The sequence below is a fragment of the Aythya marila genome (assembly GCF_965140915.1).
Source record: "Aythya marila genome assembly, chromosome: 20".
NCBI classification, from domain to species: domain Eukaryota; kingdom Metazoa; phylum Chordata; class Aves; order Anseriformes; family Anatidae; genus Aythya; species Aythya marila.
This window is the reverse complement of record NC_139061.1, coordinates 9464700-9484149: the sequence shown is the minus strand read 5'-3', so window position 1 is coordinate 9484149 and position 19450 is coordinate 9464700. Positions and strand designations below refer to the sequence as shown.

Genomic DNA, 19450 nt, shown 5'->3' with positions numbered 1-19450 from the left:
CCTCCTTCTGTTTCTTTCTGACAATTCTAGACTTGGGCTTGTCCAGCTGGAGAGGCAGCCACCTGCTTTTTCACTTTTAACAAACTTGACAAAAAACAGTTTTTTTGTTTTTTTTTTTCCCCCCGGGAGAGCTGTTGAGTGAAGGTAAGGGTTAAACACACAAAGCTCCTCAGCAGTAGAGAAACTCCCTTGCTGATGTGGACTGGCTACAGTTTATTTTCTCCACTTACATGTATGTTATCATTTGACGGCCCTGAAATTAATTACTGGCGCTGAGGCGGGCAGTGTGGCAGGGTGTAGCTGATGTGTTACCGCAGTCCCTATTTGATAAATCAGGTCTGAGTCCCACAAGCTGTTTGTGAAACAGCTCCAGCATGTGTGAGGAAACAGTTCCCTGGCATCAAAAAACAGCTGAATGTGTGTAGTGGTTCAGAAAAAAAACACGCTTTTTTCCCCCTAGGATGGGACAAGTTGTTTAAGGAGAGGATGGACCTGGCGCTTAGGGATATGGTTTAGGGGGTGACATCGGTGGTAGGGGGATGGTTGGACTGGGAGATTTTGAAAGTCTTAAAGATTCTCAACCTTAATGATTTGATGGTAACTTGCTGAGGTGAGAAGCCACAATTTAAAACTTCCTTCATGCTGAGAAGAGCAAGGAAGGAATCCTAGAATAAGCCCTGAAGGGAGCACAGGGTCCAACTGCTGGCTGTGCACAGGACCTCCCCCAAAATAAGCCCCTGAGTCTTGAGTGGTGTTCAAACACTTTTTGGGCTCTGTCAGGCTCAGAGCCAAGCCCCCTTTCCCGGGGAGCCTTCTCCAGTGCCCTGACATTCGCTATTTCGCACAGAAAAGCGGCAGGCTACACGTCGATTTATTTTATACAAACAATTTATTAAGCTCGCCTCAGGGGCAGACATGGCGCCTCAAAATGGCGCCCACCGCCACGCGCCCCCTCAGCGCCTCCCGCGGCCCCCCCCCTCCCCGGCCGCCGCTTTCCCGCCCATTCCCGCCGGCCCCGCCCCCGCCCACGTGCGCGGGCCCGGCGCGGCGGCTCTCGCGAGATCTCGATGTAAACAAAGCTGCGGAGGGGGGGGCGGCGGGGGCAGCGCGGGCCGTGTTTTGCTGCCTCAACCGAGCTTGGGGGCGGGGCGGGGCGGGGCAGGGCGCAGCCGCTCTCCAGCCCTCTCCGCGCCCCGCCCCTTTCTGGAAAGCGAGGCGTGGATTGGATGAGGGCAGGGAGCGGCCCGCCCTCGGCGGCGCGTGATTGGCTGGGGGCCTGAGGTGCGCTGGGTGTCATTCCCCGTGGGGGTCCCAAACAGTGTCAGTGAGGCGGCGGCAGGTGAGGGGCGCGGGGCCGGGGAGGGGCGGGACGGGGCCGCTCTGAGGGGGCGGGCGGCAGCCGGGGCCGGGCGGGTGGCGGCGGCGGCCGGAGCCCCGCGGAGCCGCTGTGGGGAGGCCGCGGGGGGTGCCCGGCGGGGTCCCGGCGCTCCCCGGCCGGCTGAGGCCTGACGGACAGCGCGGGCGGCAGCGCGGGGGGCGCCGCGGGGCTCCGGGCGGTGCGTCCTGGTTTATTTGTGTATTTTTATTTATTTTTATGGCTAAGAGTGGCTGTTCGTGGCTCCGGGGCCCGCGGGAGGGCTTCTGTGGGGCGACCCCGCCTCGGCCGCTGGGTGCGGGGCCGGCGCCGGGAGTAGGAGGAGGCTGAGGGGGGCTCGGCGAGACCCGGCCCGGGGGGGCTCCTGTCAGGGTGGGACCGGGGGGGGCTGCGGAGCTCCGAGGGGCTGGGACCGCGGGGAGGGAGCCCCGCTGACAGCTGGGGCCGGGTGGGGTTTGGTCTCTGGCGGCCCTTCAGCCTGTGGGTTGATGGGGACGCGGTTTTTTGGGCGGGTTCCTGGCACCTCTGGGGCCCCTCAGGTGTCTCCTTTCTTCAGCGGAGGTGTGGTGAGTGTACGCGCGAAACGCCACAAGTGTGGAGGCAAACTTGACAGGGGTACAAAAAAATGACATAAGAAAGTAAAACGTGCTTCATCGCACTTTCTGTGTTACCTGCACTGTAACCCAGTAGAGATTTTATGAGCACATTGTGCAGCAGTTATGACTGTATCTGGTGTTTATACACAGGATGTTCTAAGACCGTGCCTTATCAATAAATAGCGGTCTTACGTAATGCTATAATACCTGTATCTCTGTACCGTTATCTTCAATAAACAGTTCAAAGAAAATTTTCTATTTTATTATGCTGCTTCGTGTTGATTTCTTTTGCTTTCACACACATGGCAGGAGGTGTGTTGATTGAAGTACTGAAAAAAAAGTCAGAGTGCTGTAAAGGGACATTGTTTGACAGGTTTGAGTAAGCTATTTCCTTCTTCAGGAGTTCTTCATCATTCTAAAAAATATGGAAAAACTAGTATAGTAAGCAAGTGTTATACAAAGGATTATTATTAAAAAGAAATGTGTTTCTTACAGGCATCTGCAAAGAAACAATGGCGACAGAATCTCCACGCCGCCCTAGTCGATGTACTGGAGGAGCAGTGGTTCGTCCACAAGCTGTCACGTAAGCACCTTCTGGAAGAAAAGCCTTTATTTGAAATGTTTTTTTGTCTCGTATGTGAAGAATCCAGCCCAAAACTCTGGCAAAGACAGCTGTGAGAGCTTCTGCTGACAATACAGCTGTGTTGCATTGAGTATTTTCTAATAAAAGAAAGTCAGCAATTGTTGCTTTCCTGTGTCCTGGGCCTATGCAGGTCAAACTGTCTCCCTCGATGGGCTGCTTTTAATGTAATACACCAAAACCTTTGGTCAGCCTTCAGAGTTGTACCGTTTAAAGACTAATACTTTTTAAGATAAAGTTTTGTTGTTTACTTACACAATTTTGTTGAACAAACACCACGCTGGCCATAGATTAATGGCTGCAAACCTCTTCTTTAGGCTAGAGGGAACATGTGTACCATGTTCCTTTCTTGCTGTTGTTGTAATAATACCTTCTCACAGGGATGGATGTATTAAAACATATAACCTAGCACTGTAACACAATAAATTGTGTTAGAGGTTTGTCTTGCAGCTATGTAAAAGAAGTATTTGTTATATTGTGGAATTTCTCAACAAACTCATCTGTTTGCTTTTCTTCCAAGTAAGCTTGTTCACTGGAAAAATAATAAAAACACTGTAATAATAGGATTACCATACCATTTTTTGTTTAAATATAGTGGCTCGTTCATGAGCTGTATCTTTTCACTTCAAAACTTTCAAGTACTATCTTTTATATGAGAATTTATATATGCTGAGCAACGTGCAGCACCCTGTAGACTTCTGCTGCTTATGCTAAACTCCTAAATTGTTATAGACGGAAGATGGTAGTGAAATTACAAAGAAGAAAAATGTATAAATAATAAACTTTTTGAACCTGATTCTGCTATGGATTTTAAATGTTCTAATGTGAAGTGTTCTGTGTGTTTTTTGATACATTTTTTGCAAAGCACAAAAAAAAATTTCTGTGGAAGTTTTTCTAACTTTAGGAGGGATTTAGAGTACACACAGTGAATAAAGCATCTTCCAAATGTCAGCTTTGTTTCAGGATGTAGTTTGGGGGTGGGGGAACAAACAACAAACCAGTACTCCTTTCATGAACTGAAAAACGAGGACAGTATGACACGTGCTGGTAGGCATCCACGTGGGAACTTCAAACGCTACTTAATACTATACCCGTAAGATAGACAAGTATTATTGGTAGGTAATAAAGGGCTCTGAAGGGCTCAAAGACAGTTTTGGTGACCTACATAAATCAAAGAAGAATCAGCACTAGAAACCACAGTTTATTTGTAAGGCCTGTGCTTAAAGCAGTAGAACAAAATTCATTTTATTCGCTAATCCTTGGATTGCTGAACGAAATCTAGTTTAGTCAGTGGTTGAAATAAGCTTTCTGAACTCTAAAATTGCAGGGGTTTGATTCGTTTTTGTTCTCAGAGAGGAGTCAACTAGTTAAGCTGATCCAAGTGTTGCAGCATTTGACTTATAGTATCTTTGGTATTGCTGTTATATAGGGGAGAGTACTTCATTCTTAACTACTAAACACTCCAATTTCTGTTAAAAGAATCATACGCTGCATAGTTCCTGAAAGCAAATAGAAAACACATATGCCTTTGGCTAACAAGAACCTAGGTTTCCCTACCTTCAGTTTTTCCTTGCTGCTGTTAGAAATCTTGCATTAGCACAAGAAGAAAACACTAATGGCCTGCCAAAATACAAATAAGCTTGGGAGCTGCTGAAGCCGTTACCTAAAGAAAGTTATTTTTGTGGGGGTTGTTTTTTTTTTTTTTTTTTGTTTTTTCAGACTCCATGAGCATAGAGGTTGTTGCCAGCATATTTCAGTATTAGCCATTTCAGAAAGCACAAACTTCTTCTGTAGTTTCAACACCATCTAATACAATCATCCGATGTTGTACATTGCTCAGCAGTTACACAAGAGCCTCATTGCTCATGCAAGACTAAGCTAATAAAAACATTAGTTTAAATCTACCAGAACAAATGTATACACTATATACTATTACACTATACTTACACTATATACTATTCTAAATCATTGCTGCTAATGAAATTCCAAGAAGGAATAAGCCTCCCAAGCTGTAAAATCATAACTGGGAAATATCTCTTTACACTTCTTGGTTAGGGTTTTGTTCCGTCCTTTGCCACTTCCACTTACTTCATCATTGTACGTAGTGCATGTGAGGTCAGAAAGTTCACTTGCCCTGCAAGGGCACCTCCAACCATTAGCTCAAGTCCTCTTATTCATGGTATATCGTCCAAATCAAGTAGAAAAATACTGAGAAATAATTTCCTGTTTTGCTTTCATCATTCAGTCTGAGGTGGAGAAAGTGGTTTATTTCTTGACTTACATTTTATACTTTTTCCAGAGCAGTTATTTCATTATGGAATAATGAAATAATTGACTTTATACATACTTCTAGGCCACTACATACATTATCAGTGTTTGACAGAATGTTAAGTAACTGCATTGAATACTTAGTATTTTTCTTTGTGTTAAACATAATGTGTGTCTTTTCTGGTGATATGTCTTGTTTAGTGTATTCACAACCATTTCTGAACTTCAGTAGTAAAACATTCTCCTTCTGTTTTCAAGGGAACAGTCATACATGGAAAGTGTTGTTACGTTTCTTCAAGATGTTGTGCCACAGGTATGTGTACATATTCAAAAGTCTTCAGTATGCAAAGTATACCGAGCAGTTGAAGTCGCTGCCAGGTGCACCAAAATATTAAAAACATGATTTACTTATTTATTTCTATTACTTACGTATTTATTTATGTTACTATAAATTTTGAGACCAGGCTTTTGAAAGCACAAACTGCATACTATCTGAAAACTGGGCCTAGAGACTTCCTCTGATAGGTCTTAATTTAAATGAAAGTCTTAGATGCCCAGAAATTGAAGAGCTACCATATAAATAGCAGGAAGAAGATTGCTGCCTTTTCCTGTGATAATTTTGGCAACAGGATAGTTGTGGAGAGAAGAGAGTGGGCGTAATAATTGCTCTGCCTCTTACAAATGTGTTTTTTCTGGGTTGTAGTTGGAAACCTGTGTATGAGCTCTGCTGGCAGAATTGGTGTTGGGACAAATTGATAGTCACTCTTTGTCAGCCTTTATCTTTGGCTGAAAAGGAGAGAGTTTCTTTTGCCTCCTTTGCTCCTTTTTTCAAAATCTTGTTTGCTTAACTTGCTTTGGGAGTGTCGTGGCTCTTGGGGCATTCTTCCTTCTTTTAATTTCTTTTTTTTTTCCTCTGAAACAAAACAAACAAAAATCTCCACCAAAATAAAACAAAACAAAACAAAAAAACAACTACAGTGCTTCTGTCTGCTGTTGATCATAGTTTCCACAGGTAATAGGAAATACAGCAGCGTGGAACTGGAATGGTCACTTCTGTATTGCTCATGGGCCTCTCAGTACCAAAGGGAAGCTAATTTTGTTTTGCTGCTCTTCGGAAAGCTACAGTCACTAGTGGAGAAGTATTGCAGCTAGTTGCCAGTAGCCTCAGGAAACTATCTTGGTTCTTACTTGAATGACTATCTTGAATAACTGAAGTCATGAATTTCTTTAATGATATTTAAAAAAAAAAATCCTCTTACTCATATTGACTTGTTAAATGCATTTTTGGACTCATGGTCAAAATTAAATTAGTCAAACTGTCAATTTAAAAGATTGCTGCATCCTTCCCCCACCTTCTTTTCCTCTGTAGTTAAAGGATACAGTCTGTGTTTTATTTTACAAATCAGTTTGCCTTGGAAGCATGGAATGTGATTTGTTTTGGAAAGCAATACCCACACTTATTTTTTAAATTTGTATTTTTAGCTCATGTTATTGCTTTTCTGGCATGTATAAAGTGATTATATGAACTCGTTTCATATTTATTCCAATGTACTGCACAGTATTTTGCCATAATTCATTTGGAAGTGATGGTATTTCTACTGTAGCTCACGTTCTTACTACTGCAGTTTCTCCTGAGAACTGTAAAACACGCAGCTTGGAAACACTGCAGGTCTCCTTCACAGTTTCTTTTTGTATCTCATCTTCTTATGGGAATCTGTGGAACACAGAACTGAAATGTGGGGCTGTTCTTCTGGAATTAGAGTTTATTCTCTTTTAAATGGCTATATTAAAGATGTCACATATAGAACTAGAACATGCCAATAAAATAAACTGTAGTAAAGGTCTCTTTCTTCTCTCAGTCTTGCTTACAAAGCCTTTAAGTGAATAAAAAAAAGAACTTTAGAAGTAAAAATGCCTCACATGAGAACCTCTAGCATAGCTGTTGTGCACTAGCTCTAAGAACAAAAAGTTAAAGGTTGTAGAAATCGCTGTATTTTAGCTTGACTACATTGTTGTAGGTCATGTGGTGTTTCTAACCTGCTCCAGAAAGCTGTCTGTTATATATATGTAGCTTGTCACTTCTACTTCAGTAAGCGATGTTAGAATTTTTGAGTTAGTTAGAATTTAGTATGGATTATGTTGATCAAAAATCCATTGATTTTTGAAACAAAACCTCACAGTAATACTTGTGACAGGTATCTCAATGTTACTAGTATTATTTTTTTCAGTTTACATTCACTCCTTTGGTCTATAAAGGGAGAAAAAATGGGTGTTAAACTTTATTTCAACTCTTTTGCTTTTCATCCAGGCCTACAGTGGTACCCCACCAGCAGAAGAAAAGGAGAAGATCATTTGGGTCAGATTTGAAAATGCAGATTTAAATGGTATGGTTTCATTTTTCTATCAGTAAATAACTGTATTTTTATTCAGTACATAGGAAATAAAACAAATAGGTCTTGCCAGTTCATCTGAAGGCAAACTAGAACTTGTTTAGGAAGAGGGGCAAACCGAATGAAGAAGTCATTTTTCTTTCCTTAAGGTAGTTGAAGACAGAGCATAGAACTGAATTTATTTTGTCCACTGTTTGGTTTCAAAGCCAGATTATTTTACCTGTGAATCCAGTCCAAGTCCTGGATATATTTTAAGTGATGTGATAGAATTCATAATAACCTAAAAAGGAGGAGCTGGTAGGGAGAGTGATCAGACAGTTCTATCATGTCTTTCAGGGAAATAAAAAGGCGTAGCCACAAAATATTCTTAAAATGTTAACTTACCACTTCCAGTGTGTCTTAGTCATCAGCAAAGACTACTGCCTGTCAACTGGCGTTCAGCGTCAAGACATGAAGAGGAAATGGTCATAGGCTTTTGCTAACTGTATCAAATAAAGTACATCTCCAGATAAGAAAAGAGGTGTTTTACCTCTGTCTATCCCAGCTGCTTTTTAAAATTTATTTATTATTTTTTCAACAAACAAACAAAAAACAAAAAACACACAAAGATTAGAGACTGAAGGGGAAAGACTGAATGCTGCTGTCAAGCAACTACTAACATTAATCAAACGTTTAGCAGTTGCTTGTGCTGTTCCTTGTTTACTGTCTTTCTTTCCTGCATAGAGCTCTATGATAAAGGCTCATTCTGGTCTCATATGAAGTAATAGAAACCGTAGCCAGAGCTATGATGGGGAATTTTCAGTTTTTCCAATAGGTTAATAGGGAAGATTATATGTTTTCCAGCTGTTGAAATGGCACAGAGCCTGTCAGTTCATAAATTCATGATTGTTAGAACTAGAAAACACCAATCAACTGGTACATGGCCTTATGTCCAGCTTAAGGCTGGTTGAAGTTTTTTTCCTTGAGTGTATCTTTTCCTCTTTTGTTTATTTTCAAAAATTCTTGGTCATTCTCTCTTTAGGATCTTTTCTACAGCGTAACAGAAATGCTTTAGCATATTCTTCAGAATCTGTCGTATTCAGTCTAAATTGAATTTACACAGCCTAATCTGATTGGGCCTGCGTACATGGTCATTTACCATCCTGAATATTTCCTCTCTTTCTTTGATGGTCACATGCTTGCAATGAGCTTTTGTTCAGTCTTGAAAATGTAGTTTTAAAGGGTGTTAGAGAAAAGCTTAATTTTTTCATTATTATGTTCTGTAGCACTTTTGTTCCTGGGGATTTCTTTCTTTTCATGAAGTTGATATAAAGATTATTAATACAGTATTTAGAAAGAGCTTTGATCAGTCTGTGCATTTGTACTTTTAGTATTTGTTAATGTTTGTTTTAATGATCCTTTCTCTATTTGAAACGTTGGCCATGTTTTATTAATGACTGGAGAAAGAGTTACAGAAGTTTTGGAGGTATTTGTGATAAATGATAAAGAATATTTTCTCCACTTCAATGAATGTATTGTTTGCCTAAAAATATAGTGTTGTTTCAGTGTAAGAAATTAAGACACTTCTCTTTACCTTTAATTACAAAAATGGGAGGAAGCATTGAGAAAATGCCTAGTGAGAAAACACCTCTAGTATAGCTGATGCTAACCATAGCTGATCATAACCTGTTAAGTAATGTCTTTAATATTTAAACCCAATTTAGATACGTCAAGGAATATGGAGTTTCATGAAATACATAGCACTGGGAATGAACCACCATTACTGCTGATGATTGGCTACAGTGATGGAATGCAAATCTGGAGCATACCTGTGAGTACCAGTTACCTTCTCTTCTATGACAGGGGTGTTTTTGTTTGTACTGGTGTGCCAGTACTTTAATCTTATTTTTTCCTATTAAAGTGAGTAGAGCCAATAGTTACCATCAGTGCCATGTGCTGTGCATGTAATATGCTTATCTTAAGATTAGTACTGAGCATAGATCAAACACTTGCTCAGATTTGAGGGGTTATTACAAATGATTTCTTTTAGGTAAATTTTCAGAGTCTAATTGGGAGCAGCATATGACATTGTAGAATAGTTTATATTCCAGAAAGGACAAATCTTTTTAACCTACAGAAGGGAAAAGAGGGTGGAAAAATATGAAAAGAATTTGTTTGTCCTAGGAATGCAAGCATGACAGTATTAATAGTATTTTACAATCACAGTGTTTGTCATGTACATGATTTGCAATTTTAATTTTATTATAAGTCTCTATGTGCATATGGGTTTGATTTTATGCTGTCATACACACCCTGCAGTTTGTGCTTCAGAATGGTTTATGAACACATGGTCTTAATTTGGGGAGTTTTCCCCAAATTTCTTGAACTATAGAATAAAGTTTAATACAGTAGGTCATAAAATTCTTAACTCAAAAAAAGTTTTGCTCATAACACCTTGTTCTTCAAAATAATGTAGTGAGGATGGAGTTCTTTCTCTTAATAAAATGCAGGGCTTTTTTGAAATATGTATCTTTTTGTATGACTTCGGGGTTAGCTGTGTAGGACAAGTTTATATACCAGTAGCGTAGGTGCTGTAATAGAAAATACTCTTTATTTTGTACACCAAAAGATAAGCACTGTCTAATGGAGTTTACTGGGGTGTGGGAGGGCTGGCTTTTTCCCCTCTTAATTACATATTGTTAGCTGGAGCTAAGGAAGAAAAACTGCTGAGCTTTGGCATTTGAAGGAGGGTTTAATAGAAACAAAGATCTGGTGTACTTTACTAAATTTCAGTATAATATTGGAATCTCTATCTGCTAGTATGTCCTGAGAAACCATGGCTAATTCTAACTTTATTGGCTTTGTCTTAAATGGAGCAAAACATATCTTCGTATTGTTTTCCTATTTTTTCTTCTTAGGGCAGAAAAGTGTGTGATGTAGCAAAGCTAGCTTGTTGCTTGTTCACTTTTTAAAAAAAATCTAACACTGGAAAGAATTTGAACACTAACAATCGTTTCATAGTTTAAAGTTTTGTACAACATTTTGAACACAGGCCAATTCTATATTACTATACAAAATAGATTATTAAAATGGTTCAGAAATGCTTTGTTCTTTGAAGTGTATTACAGAAAACGGACATTAGGTGTCACTAAGATACCGAGCTAACGAGGAAATACCTCCTGCTATTACTGCAGTTCTATACTGCAAGGTGATCAATTAGTTAAGAGACTGTGAGTAGTCATTTAGATTTAAGCTAAAGAATTTTTGTAAAACAGCTCAGATTATCCTGCTGAAATATTATTGTCCAAATAAGTGTGTATTTTCCGAAAAATGTACAGCAGTACATTGTGGTGACATCGGACTTGTCCTGGCCGCTGTACATACAGTAAGAAGAGCTTTGTGTCTGGCAGACAGTTTTTTGTTTTGGTTTTTGTGTATGTGTGTGCACGCATCTGTAACATGCCGTTGCTTTGTGGAGAGGTGAGAGTTCTGTGCATCCCTCTTAAGTGACTTTCTGTGTCCGAATGAAAGGTGTCTTTGTAAGAGCTATCTGTATCAATGCTCTTGAGAAATTCATTGTGAGATGGGATCCTACATGTATAAGGCAAGCAAGAGTGAAAGCAGTAGTGCATCTCATTTCTTTGATACATGAACTGATTACCTCAGTGTAACCTGTTCTGCATTAGCCATCTGCGTTTAAACTCTTAACCCATGGTTCACTGCAGTAAGCGTGAAATAATTTGGTGGATTTTACTAACAAATGGGGAGCTAAACTACTTCACGCTTATCCTGGCTTATGTGGAGTAAGTCTGTTCACTGGTACTTTCAGGTAGGTAGTATGATGTAATTTATCCATGTTTCCCAGTGGGAGAGGATTGTTTTTTTTAGTTGTTTTGTTTGTTTTCTTCTTGTGTCTGGATTAGCCACAGGCTAGGCCATGGAATGCCTGCTCTTACCTCCTTTTTCAGCAGGACAGTGCAGTCAGGTTGTATTTTCCCAGTGTATTGCACTTATTCATAATCCCTAGATTTTGATAGTGTTTAATAATGTAGGAAAAATAAAATGAAATTGCAAGAAAGTTTCTCTTATTGTTCATTTTTTTGAGGAGGTATTCTTAATGGGGGTGAAAGTCCAGTGAAGTGGAAGAAAATGCCGACTGTGGAAATCTTGTACCTTCCATCCTAAGCATGTCAGCTGTAGAGATAGCACATCACTTTGCCCGTCCTTATTTGTGTAACCTGTGAAATTGTGATGAGACCACATCCAAAGAGGCACAGCTTCATCCTGTGCAATACTGCAATTTGTCTGTCTTAGTATAATTTCAGTGTCCGAATGGTTCTGTTGTTAGTAGAGTGGTCTTGGATAGCTTTTCACATTGATAGAGAACATCGTAACACCAATTTTTAAATACCTTTTCAGAGCCTGTATACCATGTGCCTGGAGGTAACATAACCTGTATTTACACATTTGTGTTTATCCATTTATTTATTTTTTTTTGCTTATTTAACCTGAGTAAAAGAAAATCTGGCGGACAACAGCTTTTTGTTCTCTGATACTATACAAACATATCCTTTCTTCTTGATTTTGCTCAGTATTTAGCTTGTGATTATGTAACATTAGTCCAGTTATTAAGAAAAAAAGAGATCTCTCTAGTTTAAAAACCTTTCAATCTGAAAAAGCAACAATTTGACATTTATGTGAAAATCTACTCAGTAAGGCTATTATCTCTAGCATTGTGCTATTTATTCATACAATTGAACCTCTATTCAGCACTTAATAAAATAATGTGTTGCAGGCAGTCCAGTTTGTGTGTGAGTGATTATGAAGTGTTTATGACAGCTTCTAAGCTGACACTCGCCGTAATGGTGTTACATTGACTTCTAAACACCTTTGCAGTCTGCCTCCAGGAGTGTGTGTCTCTTTGCAGTCTGAGTGGTTTCACATTAACATCTCCTTGGAGTAAGATCTTTGACTACAGAAGTGTTACTTGCAAATGGAAGATACCATTAGGGCTGCTTCAAAGGGCTGAAATAATGTTTGGACTGCTGGGTGCTGAAGTAACGGCTGGGGTTTTGAAGTGCAGCGTCTAAATCTGTATTGCATAAGAAGCGGAAGGTGTCCATCCAAACGACTTTGCTTTGATCTTTGTTTTGAAATAGGGGTGGGAAGGTTAAAAGTGTTCTTAAAATATGCCTCACTAAGTGGGGAGAAATCTGGGAATATACAAAAGTATGACTAGAAGTTCCTAAAGTTTCTGTTTGATAATTGTGCTGTGTACTTTTTTTGTTTCATTTGGACTTTGTTTCTCCCTCGCTCCCAGTTTCATGTTTCAGATACAGTTGGAACTGGTTTCTGCCTAGTGTGGTTTCCAAGTATCTGTTCTAGATGTTCCTGTTCAGAGAAATGCATGTTGGCTGGTTTTATGGCAGATAATTTTTTTTTTATTGTATGCAGGAAGCATCAGCAGTAGAAAATCATCTTAATTTAATGGTTCATATTACAATTAAAAAACCAAAACAAACAAACAAACAAAAAAAAACACACAAAAAACACACCAAAACCCAAAGACCCAACTATCAAGCTTGAGTTGAATAAAGTAGAAACTACCAAAGGGATCTTCTAATAACAAGGGCAGATGTATATTTAGCAAAAAATACTTAAAGGTTGTGGTATAATGATGTTGCCACAAACTAACAGGGTGCGTCAGCCCATATGGTAGGTGACTTCCATCTGGAGACTGCTGGAACACAGAGGACTTGTTGGACAAGGATGGCATCACGCACTGCCATTCTCCACTGGCAGAACTTAAATTTCTTTAAATACTGGTGTCAATAATGCTCTGTTTCTTCATTTTTATACCTGCAGGTGTACAGCAGATGGTGTGTCTATGTGGATGTCTAGAGGGATGGATATGGTAGATGAAGATGTGTCAGTTCCATTTTTTCTTCTCTACTGTTCATGAGAAGTTTGGTCTGGTGGGGTTTCAATGAGGTTGTCCTAGTCCCATTGCAATTTTCCCCTTCCAGAGCTTCGGGAAAAGGATTAATCACTTACCACATCGTAAGCTGCGGGCCTTGCTCTTTCCTGATACAGGATACGGCTGTTCAGGCTTGTCTCAGCCACTTGGAAATATCTGATGATGACCTGACCTAGAAACCCTGAAAAATGTTTAAAGACTTTACAAAACATCCATGCAAATCATTTTAAGGCTTCGTTTTTTTGTACTGCTGCTGCCAGCGGCATGCAAGAAATGTGTTTTTACACTCATTAAGTGACTGCAGGTCTGGTGGAAGATTTTTTATTTACATCATAGCATGTACTGGTGTGTGCTGGGGGGGAACGACCGACATGCAAAGAACTAGGGAGGGCTGTAGTGAAAGGTAGCAGAGGAGTCCAAACAGTTTCCTGTAGCTCTCTTTGCATGGGGTCAAAGCTGAAATGAAGGCTCCTGAAGGTTGTTTGTAGCCATATTCTGCCTGTGTCCAGTACTGTGTGTGTCGTTCTTGTCTGTGTGCAAAATGAAGTGATGGAAAAGGGAGCAGAAGTGACTCCCAGATGAGCTTGCAGCCTGATCATGCTAAAACTCTTCAAAATGTATGACAAAATGCGAATGTTGAGGACACTGTAACCAAAGCCACTTCTAAGTTCTCATTGTTTTTAAAATTCAGTTTCTGTTGTCATAATTTTAAATGATAGATGCAATTTCATACTTAGTTTGGTCACTTGAGTAGGCGTCTGTAACACTGAGCATCTAAATTCTCATAATCTCTAGATAATCAGAGAGATGTTTTGAATGAAAAGGATGACTGCTTGAGTTCCTAAGATGACTGGTAGTAGTTCTTGTCCCGGCAGGATTGAGTCAAACAGTATTTTGTGGTGGTATCTGCCAATTGCTGATTGGCTTGTTACATTGCTCTATTGAAGTATGTACTCAGAATATTTAAAAAACAAAACAAAACAAAAAAGGAATAACAAATTGATCCTGTGCTTTGTAACAGTTTTTAATCTATAAGCAGTGTACTTTTCCACTGTTGCACAGTAGTTTAAGCATTGAATTTCCAACTTCGTTTCAGTTTGGTGTGCATTTGACTTTTTTCACCATGTGAAAACCATTTTCTATGGTTGGAAACTATTAGTTATCCTTAGTGTGAACAACACTTTCTTTGTTCTTCCTTTTTTTTTTTTCTTTTTTCAGAATGGGTGCAAACTGGTATGCTCCAAACAACAAAGCTCTGTCATCAAAAATAGTGCTCCAGCTTGCTGCTCTGTTGCATTTTAAGCAGTAGTTGAAAATACCTGAGCGGGGGGAGTTCTTCCTCTTTCAGTTTGTCGTTCCTGGAGGAGAGCGGTGAAGCCTTCACTGGGGGCCAGGGTTTGAATCAGGCTCTTCTTTGCTTGCAGCCTTCCCTGTAGGTCTGGGGTTTGATAGCGGCCGTGGAGGAAGCTGAAACGCGCTATCACACCAGCCTGGAGCTCTCGGTTTGGACCCGCTCTTTCATAGAACGAGTACCTGATGCTGCTTTTATAGTATAATATTCAATTCTTGAAACCCGTTTGGAAATATTCTTGGCTTTCGGAATGGGAAAGAAAAACTTTTAAGAGCTTTGAAAGCTGCCACAGGGACTCGCTACTTAGCTGGATCAAATCCAAAATGGCAGCCACAGCCTCCTTTCTTCACAGGTGCTTTTTGAAGAATTTAAAGCTCTGTTTTCAGTTCACGAAGTCTATTTATATTTTGTCTATGCTATGAGACTGTATAGCTCAAGGGACTGGTAATGGGATGTGGTACCTTTTACCATAGGCTTGCCAGCCCGCATCTTGCCCAAATTGGCAGTGACAAAGCTGTCAGCCACTTACTGGTGGGGTTGGGCTTATGTTAAATGTGGTTATTTGTCACACTGGTTCCTAGTGGAGTAAGTGTCCTGTTCACAGAAAAGTTTGGCTGTCTTTGTCGGCTGTCTTGGGAAAGAGATAAGGCCTGAATTGGCAGGAAGATGAGACAACATCATCTTCCTGTCCTGAAGATGCAGCTTTCAGTCAAAATTCATACACGTGGCCTCAGCAATGGTAATAAAGTTTTATGTTTTATGTAGGTAAATGAAAGGTGTTAGCATTAGCCACAGTTAATTCGGAATTTTATGAGACTGCAAATAATAGAAGCTTTTGCTGGTGATAGTTTGAAAAAAATTAATTGTAAGTCAAATAAAATCTTGAACTTTGAAACCCTAATGTATTTTTCAGTGGCCAGCAAACCAGCAACTTGGTTGTTCCTAATTCATGGCATGCAACAAAATGCAATGCCTTGTGTGATTCTCTGTTTCTGTAGAACAGTTAAGATCATGTAGCTTAAAAAAAATAAAAATCCACAACAAGAACTTAAGCTATGATAGGTTCCTAAATATTGGTGTTGTAATCTACTCTATGTTGTGTTACGTGCAGATTTGTTGTAATCTTTTTTGTGCTATTTAGGGAGTTTGGCTTTTTCTTTACAAAGGAGTTGTCATTTGTTGGGTGGCATCTTGTATTTTCATTACTAAATCGACGGTGGGGGCCCTATTTTAACATTTGCTGATTTTTGGCCCCCAGTAGACAGCAGTGTATAACCAGCTGAGTACGTGAACTGTACAGACGGCTGAATGTATCTGGACAATTAATTGCTTTTTTTTTCTTAGTTATGCACAGTATCCTTGGAAAAAATCCTACACAAACTGAGAGGAAAGGACACGTTATGTTGCAGCACTACATATTACAGTGGTCTCAAACCAGAGTTAGGAGCTGAGCGCTTCCAATCTTGTCTTTGCCACCATCTGATTCTGTGGCTGTGGTTAGTCTGTTTATCTTTCTGCTGTTCCCCCCAGCATCAAGTGAAATAGTTACCTTTCAAGTAATTAATATTAATTACTAAAAAGTAAAAATATATCCATGAAAAGAGCTGGCTCAGATTTTGACGGTAGGTGCTATACAAATAAACTTCATTTGTATTTGTACATTTTTAGGCTATTATTTGAAAATCTCGGCTTTAAGTTCTGCCAGATCTTGGCATCGCAGGCTAAATAAACATGCTTTCTGGAGTTCAGTGTATTTAAGAGCAGAAACTCAGTTACGCAGGTTTGGCCTTCTTAGTGTATCTTACTTTTGGGACTGTAACTTTATTTGAAGTAGATTGGAGCTAGAGCTGATGTGCTGGCATACTTAGAGTAGAAGGAGGTGACTGAATTGGGTTGGATTATTTTATGTGAATCACTTCTTCCGTACTTTTGTTATGCTTGTTCTTTTCCCTCTTGTTTTCATTCATAGCCATTGATGTGCATACACATGTGAAACAGCATTTTCATGATTTTGGGGAAAAAAACTTTAATTGCCAATAATAATAGTTCCAAAGCTTTTTATTTTTCTTCTTCTCCACTTCATCCTTTACTCCTCCATAGTGCTGCTGTGTTCCGACGGACAGAAAGCCTGCTGTGTTCAGCTCTCTCTCTCGTGTCCCGTCCTGTCCCCCCGTCTCCCCTCCACCTTTTCTCCTTCACTGTGCCCTGCTTTTTTCCAAGCTGTCTTTCCTGGTGTCAGAGGACTTTTTATCTGTGTCCTACTCACAGTCTGTTAAAAAACAATCAACAAGCCTTTACTGAGTTGATTTCTGATCATTATTTTTATGTCTGGTATAGAATCTGGTCAGTGAGTTTGTCAGAGCAGGGGCGTTTAGCTGTCTCAAAGGGAGAATTCAACTTGTTTTTGCAGAAGCTGGAGTACTGCAGGGTTTTGTGTTGTTCAGATGCTGCTGCTAGTTGGACGAGGAGAATCCATAATGATAGGAACATCTGCCTAATAAGAGCAGAGTAGACAAAGGGATTAGTTCTCATATTGATTACAGTTTTAAACTGTTGTGTCCATCAGGAATAATTCTGATCACATCGTTGATGTTAACTCACACCAGTGTGCAGCTGCTAGCTGTGTTCAAACCTGAAGTGGCAAGGACTGGTATTTCCCCAACTTGGTGTAGCTCGCATGGTGTTACAGGCTTACTGCAGCAAAGCAGTAGTTCAGGGCATTCTGTTGAAGCAATAAATGCAAACTCAGTCTTTATGAGATCAACAGTTGATCAACAGATCGCTGCAGTTGGTCAGGTTTTCAGAATACTCTTACGGAAGACCTGTGCTTCTGTGGGGTAAGTTTCATTCTGCTGCACTGTCTAAAGCAGTGATAATAAATAGCGAGGCTTGGAGTTCAGACTGGTAGTGAGCTAAGGGTGTGAAGTACTATACTTTTGATTTGTTGGTTAAACAGTAGCAGTATTTTAATTTTCTGAACGTGTAAGCTGAAGTGCAGAAAGAAATAGGAAAAAATATGAAAGGACATTTCAAAAAGTTAACTTGGATTTATAGTTCAGTAATTCATAAGAACCTTGTTTCAAATTGTGTCTATTTCTGATGCTGTAAGCTGCTTACTTGGAAAAACTTTGTGCCAACGTGTTCACTGCTTTCCCAACCTCCTTACGTCTGGTTCAAGTTGTTGGTTATTTGGAAATGAACTTCATAATGTTTGCTTTTTTCTTCAAGTTTGACATTCCGTATTGGATCCATTACCAGGCAGTTATGAAAATGCTTTCTGACTGACCATTTACAGGAAGTCTGGAAATTCGTCTTAACTCTTTCTGATTTAATCTTTTCAAGATTGCCATTACAGACAAGCTTAATTAGTTTTGACCCCCGATTATGAAACATAATTTTCACACCTGGAGAATACGGGATGTACTTAAACATCAAATTGTCTGATCGTTTACTGCCAGCGTTTCCCACTCTTTCTTAGAAACATGTGCTGTGTAGAATAAATGTTTGTGGTCTGTATTCCTTGAATTTTTGTTACTTTAGTCAGCAGTCAACTTCAAGTGTTTTCTTCTGAAATGTGTGGTCATTGATTGTACGTAGTGCTGGTATCTCATTCATGCCTGAGACACGTTACTAGAGGCAGGCCATCTTTGTTCCTGTAATTTGTGTTATTCAAGACTAAGACACATCCACATACAGACAAATGGCGAATGGTTGGTTGAAGGGCAGTGTCTTTCTTATCTACTTTTCATACACTGTTAAATATTGATTCAGCGTGGCTGATTTCAAATGGAAGTTACTCTGTGAAGGGGAGGAGAGGGAACACCAACTTGCCACCATCTCTGGCACACTCCTTGTTGCCTCTGATCTGAGTCTTCCCCTACCACCGAAGTTACTGTTCATCTAAAGCAACTTCAACAAATACGATTTTTATATCAAAAGTAGGCTAAGAAAGTTGAGTAAATCAGTGCAGTATGTTAGTATGGATTCTGTTGGACTAGACTGGAAGTACTTACTCGGAGCTTTTTGTATGTATTATATCTTGTTAATGCATTGCAATTACTGAGTTAATAAATCACAAAACACAAAACTGGATTTGTTATTTTTTTCAAGGAAAATTGCATATAACAAAGCTTGTAGAACAGAAATGTCAGCCTTAGCATACCCTGCCCTTACGAGGTATTACTTGTTGGGGAGAGAAAAGGAATTGCAGAGTATTTCTGAACCAAACTTATGCCTAAATGTGTGTCCTGGTTGTTCCTTTCCTTGAGAATCGTGTCTGCTCTCAGTACACCTCCATTACATTCAGTGCTTATGCTGTAAAGAGTCTCACCTGCTTCATGAAGCGGCAACCACTGTAATTAAGCTGCGTATTTCAGCACTCAGTAGGGAACCAGTTTATTTTTCTATGCAATTGGAGCCTCCTAACCAGCAGTTCTTTTCTCAGTGTTAGAGTTTGAGCATTTGAGTGCTTTTGGAGATTTCTGGAGAAGACTGTAAGGGAATTGGATTTTAAATAAGCTGACTGTAGAACAGAACAATTTTGGGGGGATGTATTTTATGTGTACACGTTTGTGTGTGTGCATGTGTGCTTTTCTATATGTATATTTTTACATTGTACATTCATGATCCGTATGTGTTGCAGATCAGTGGTGAAGCTCAGGAACTCTTCTCTGTTCGCCATGGTCCAGTTCGAGCTGCACGAATCTTACCAGCTCCACAAATCAGTAAGTGTATATATATATATGGTGTATAATTAAGCATAACTTCTTTTTACAGATTTTTGACCAAATCATTGTTAGAACCTGATATGTAGGTCTTCCAGTCATTATAAACTGTGTCACCTTGACTAATACCTCTTCATAATAGTGAACTCA

General features: G+C 39.8%; 1 protein-coding gene across 8 annotated transcripts in view; it reads left to right on the top strand.

Moving 5' to 3' along the window:
* Nucleotides 1-1253: 1253 nt before the first annotated feature.
* The window catches only part of BCAS3 (BCAS3 microtubule associated cell migration factor), a 353644-nt gene continuing 335447 nt past the window's right edge, over nt 1254-19450 (top strand). For 5 of the 8 annotated variants that reach the window (XM_082776135.1, XM_082776133.1, XM_082776130.1 and 2 more), the window contains exons 1-6: nt 1254-1339; nt 2467-2554; nt 5138-5192; nt 7188-7263; nt 8973-9079; nt 19219-19300. In XM_082776135.1, the coding sequence (XP_082632261.1) occupies nt 2484-2554; nt 5138-5192; nt 7188-7263; nt 8973-9079; nt 19219-19300 (391 nt within the window). In that variant the 5' untranslated portion in view covers nt 1254-1339; nt 2467-2483. The remainder of the gene's footprint in view (nt 1340-2466; nt 2555-5137; nt 5193-7187; nt 7264-8972; nt 9080-19218; nt 19301-19450) is intronic. The other 3 variants (XM_082776131.1, XM_082776129.1, XM_082776132.1) reach the window with 2 other exon arrangements.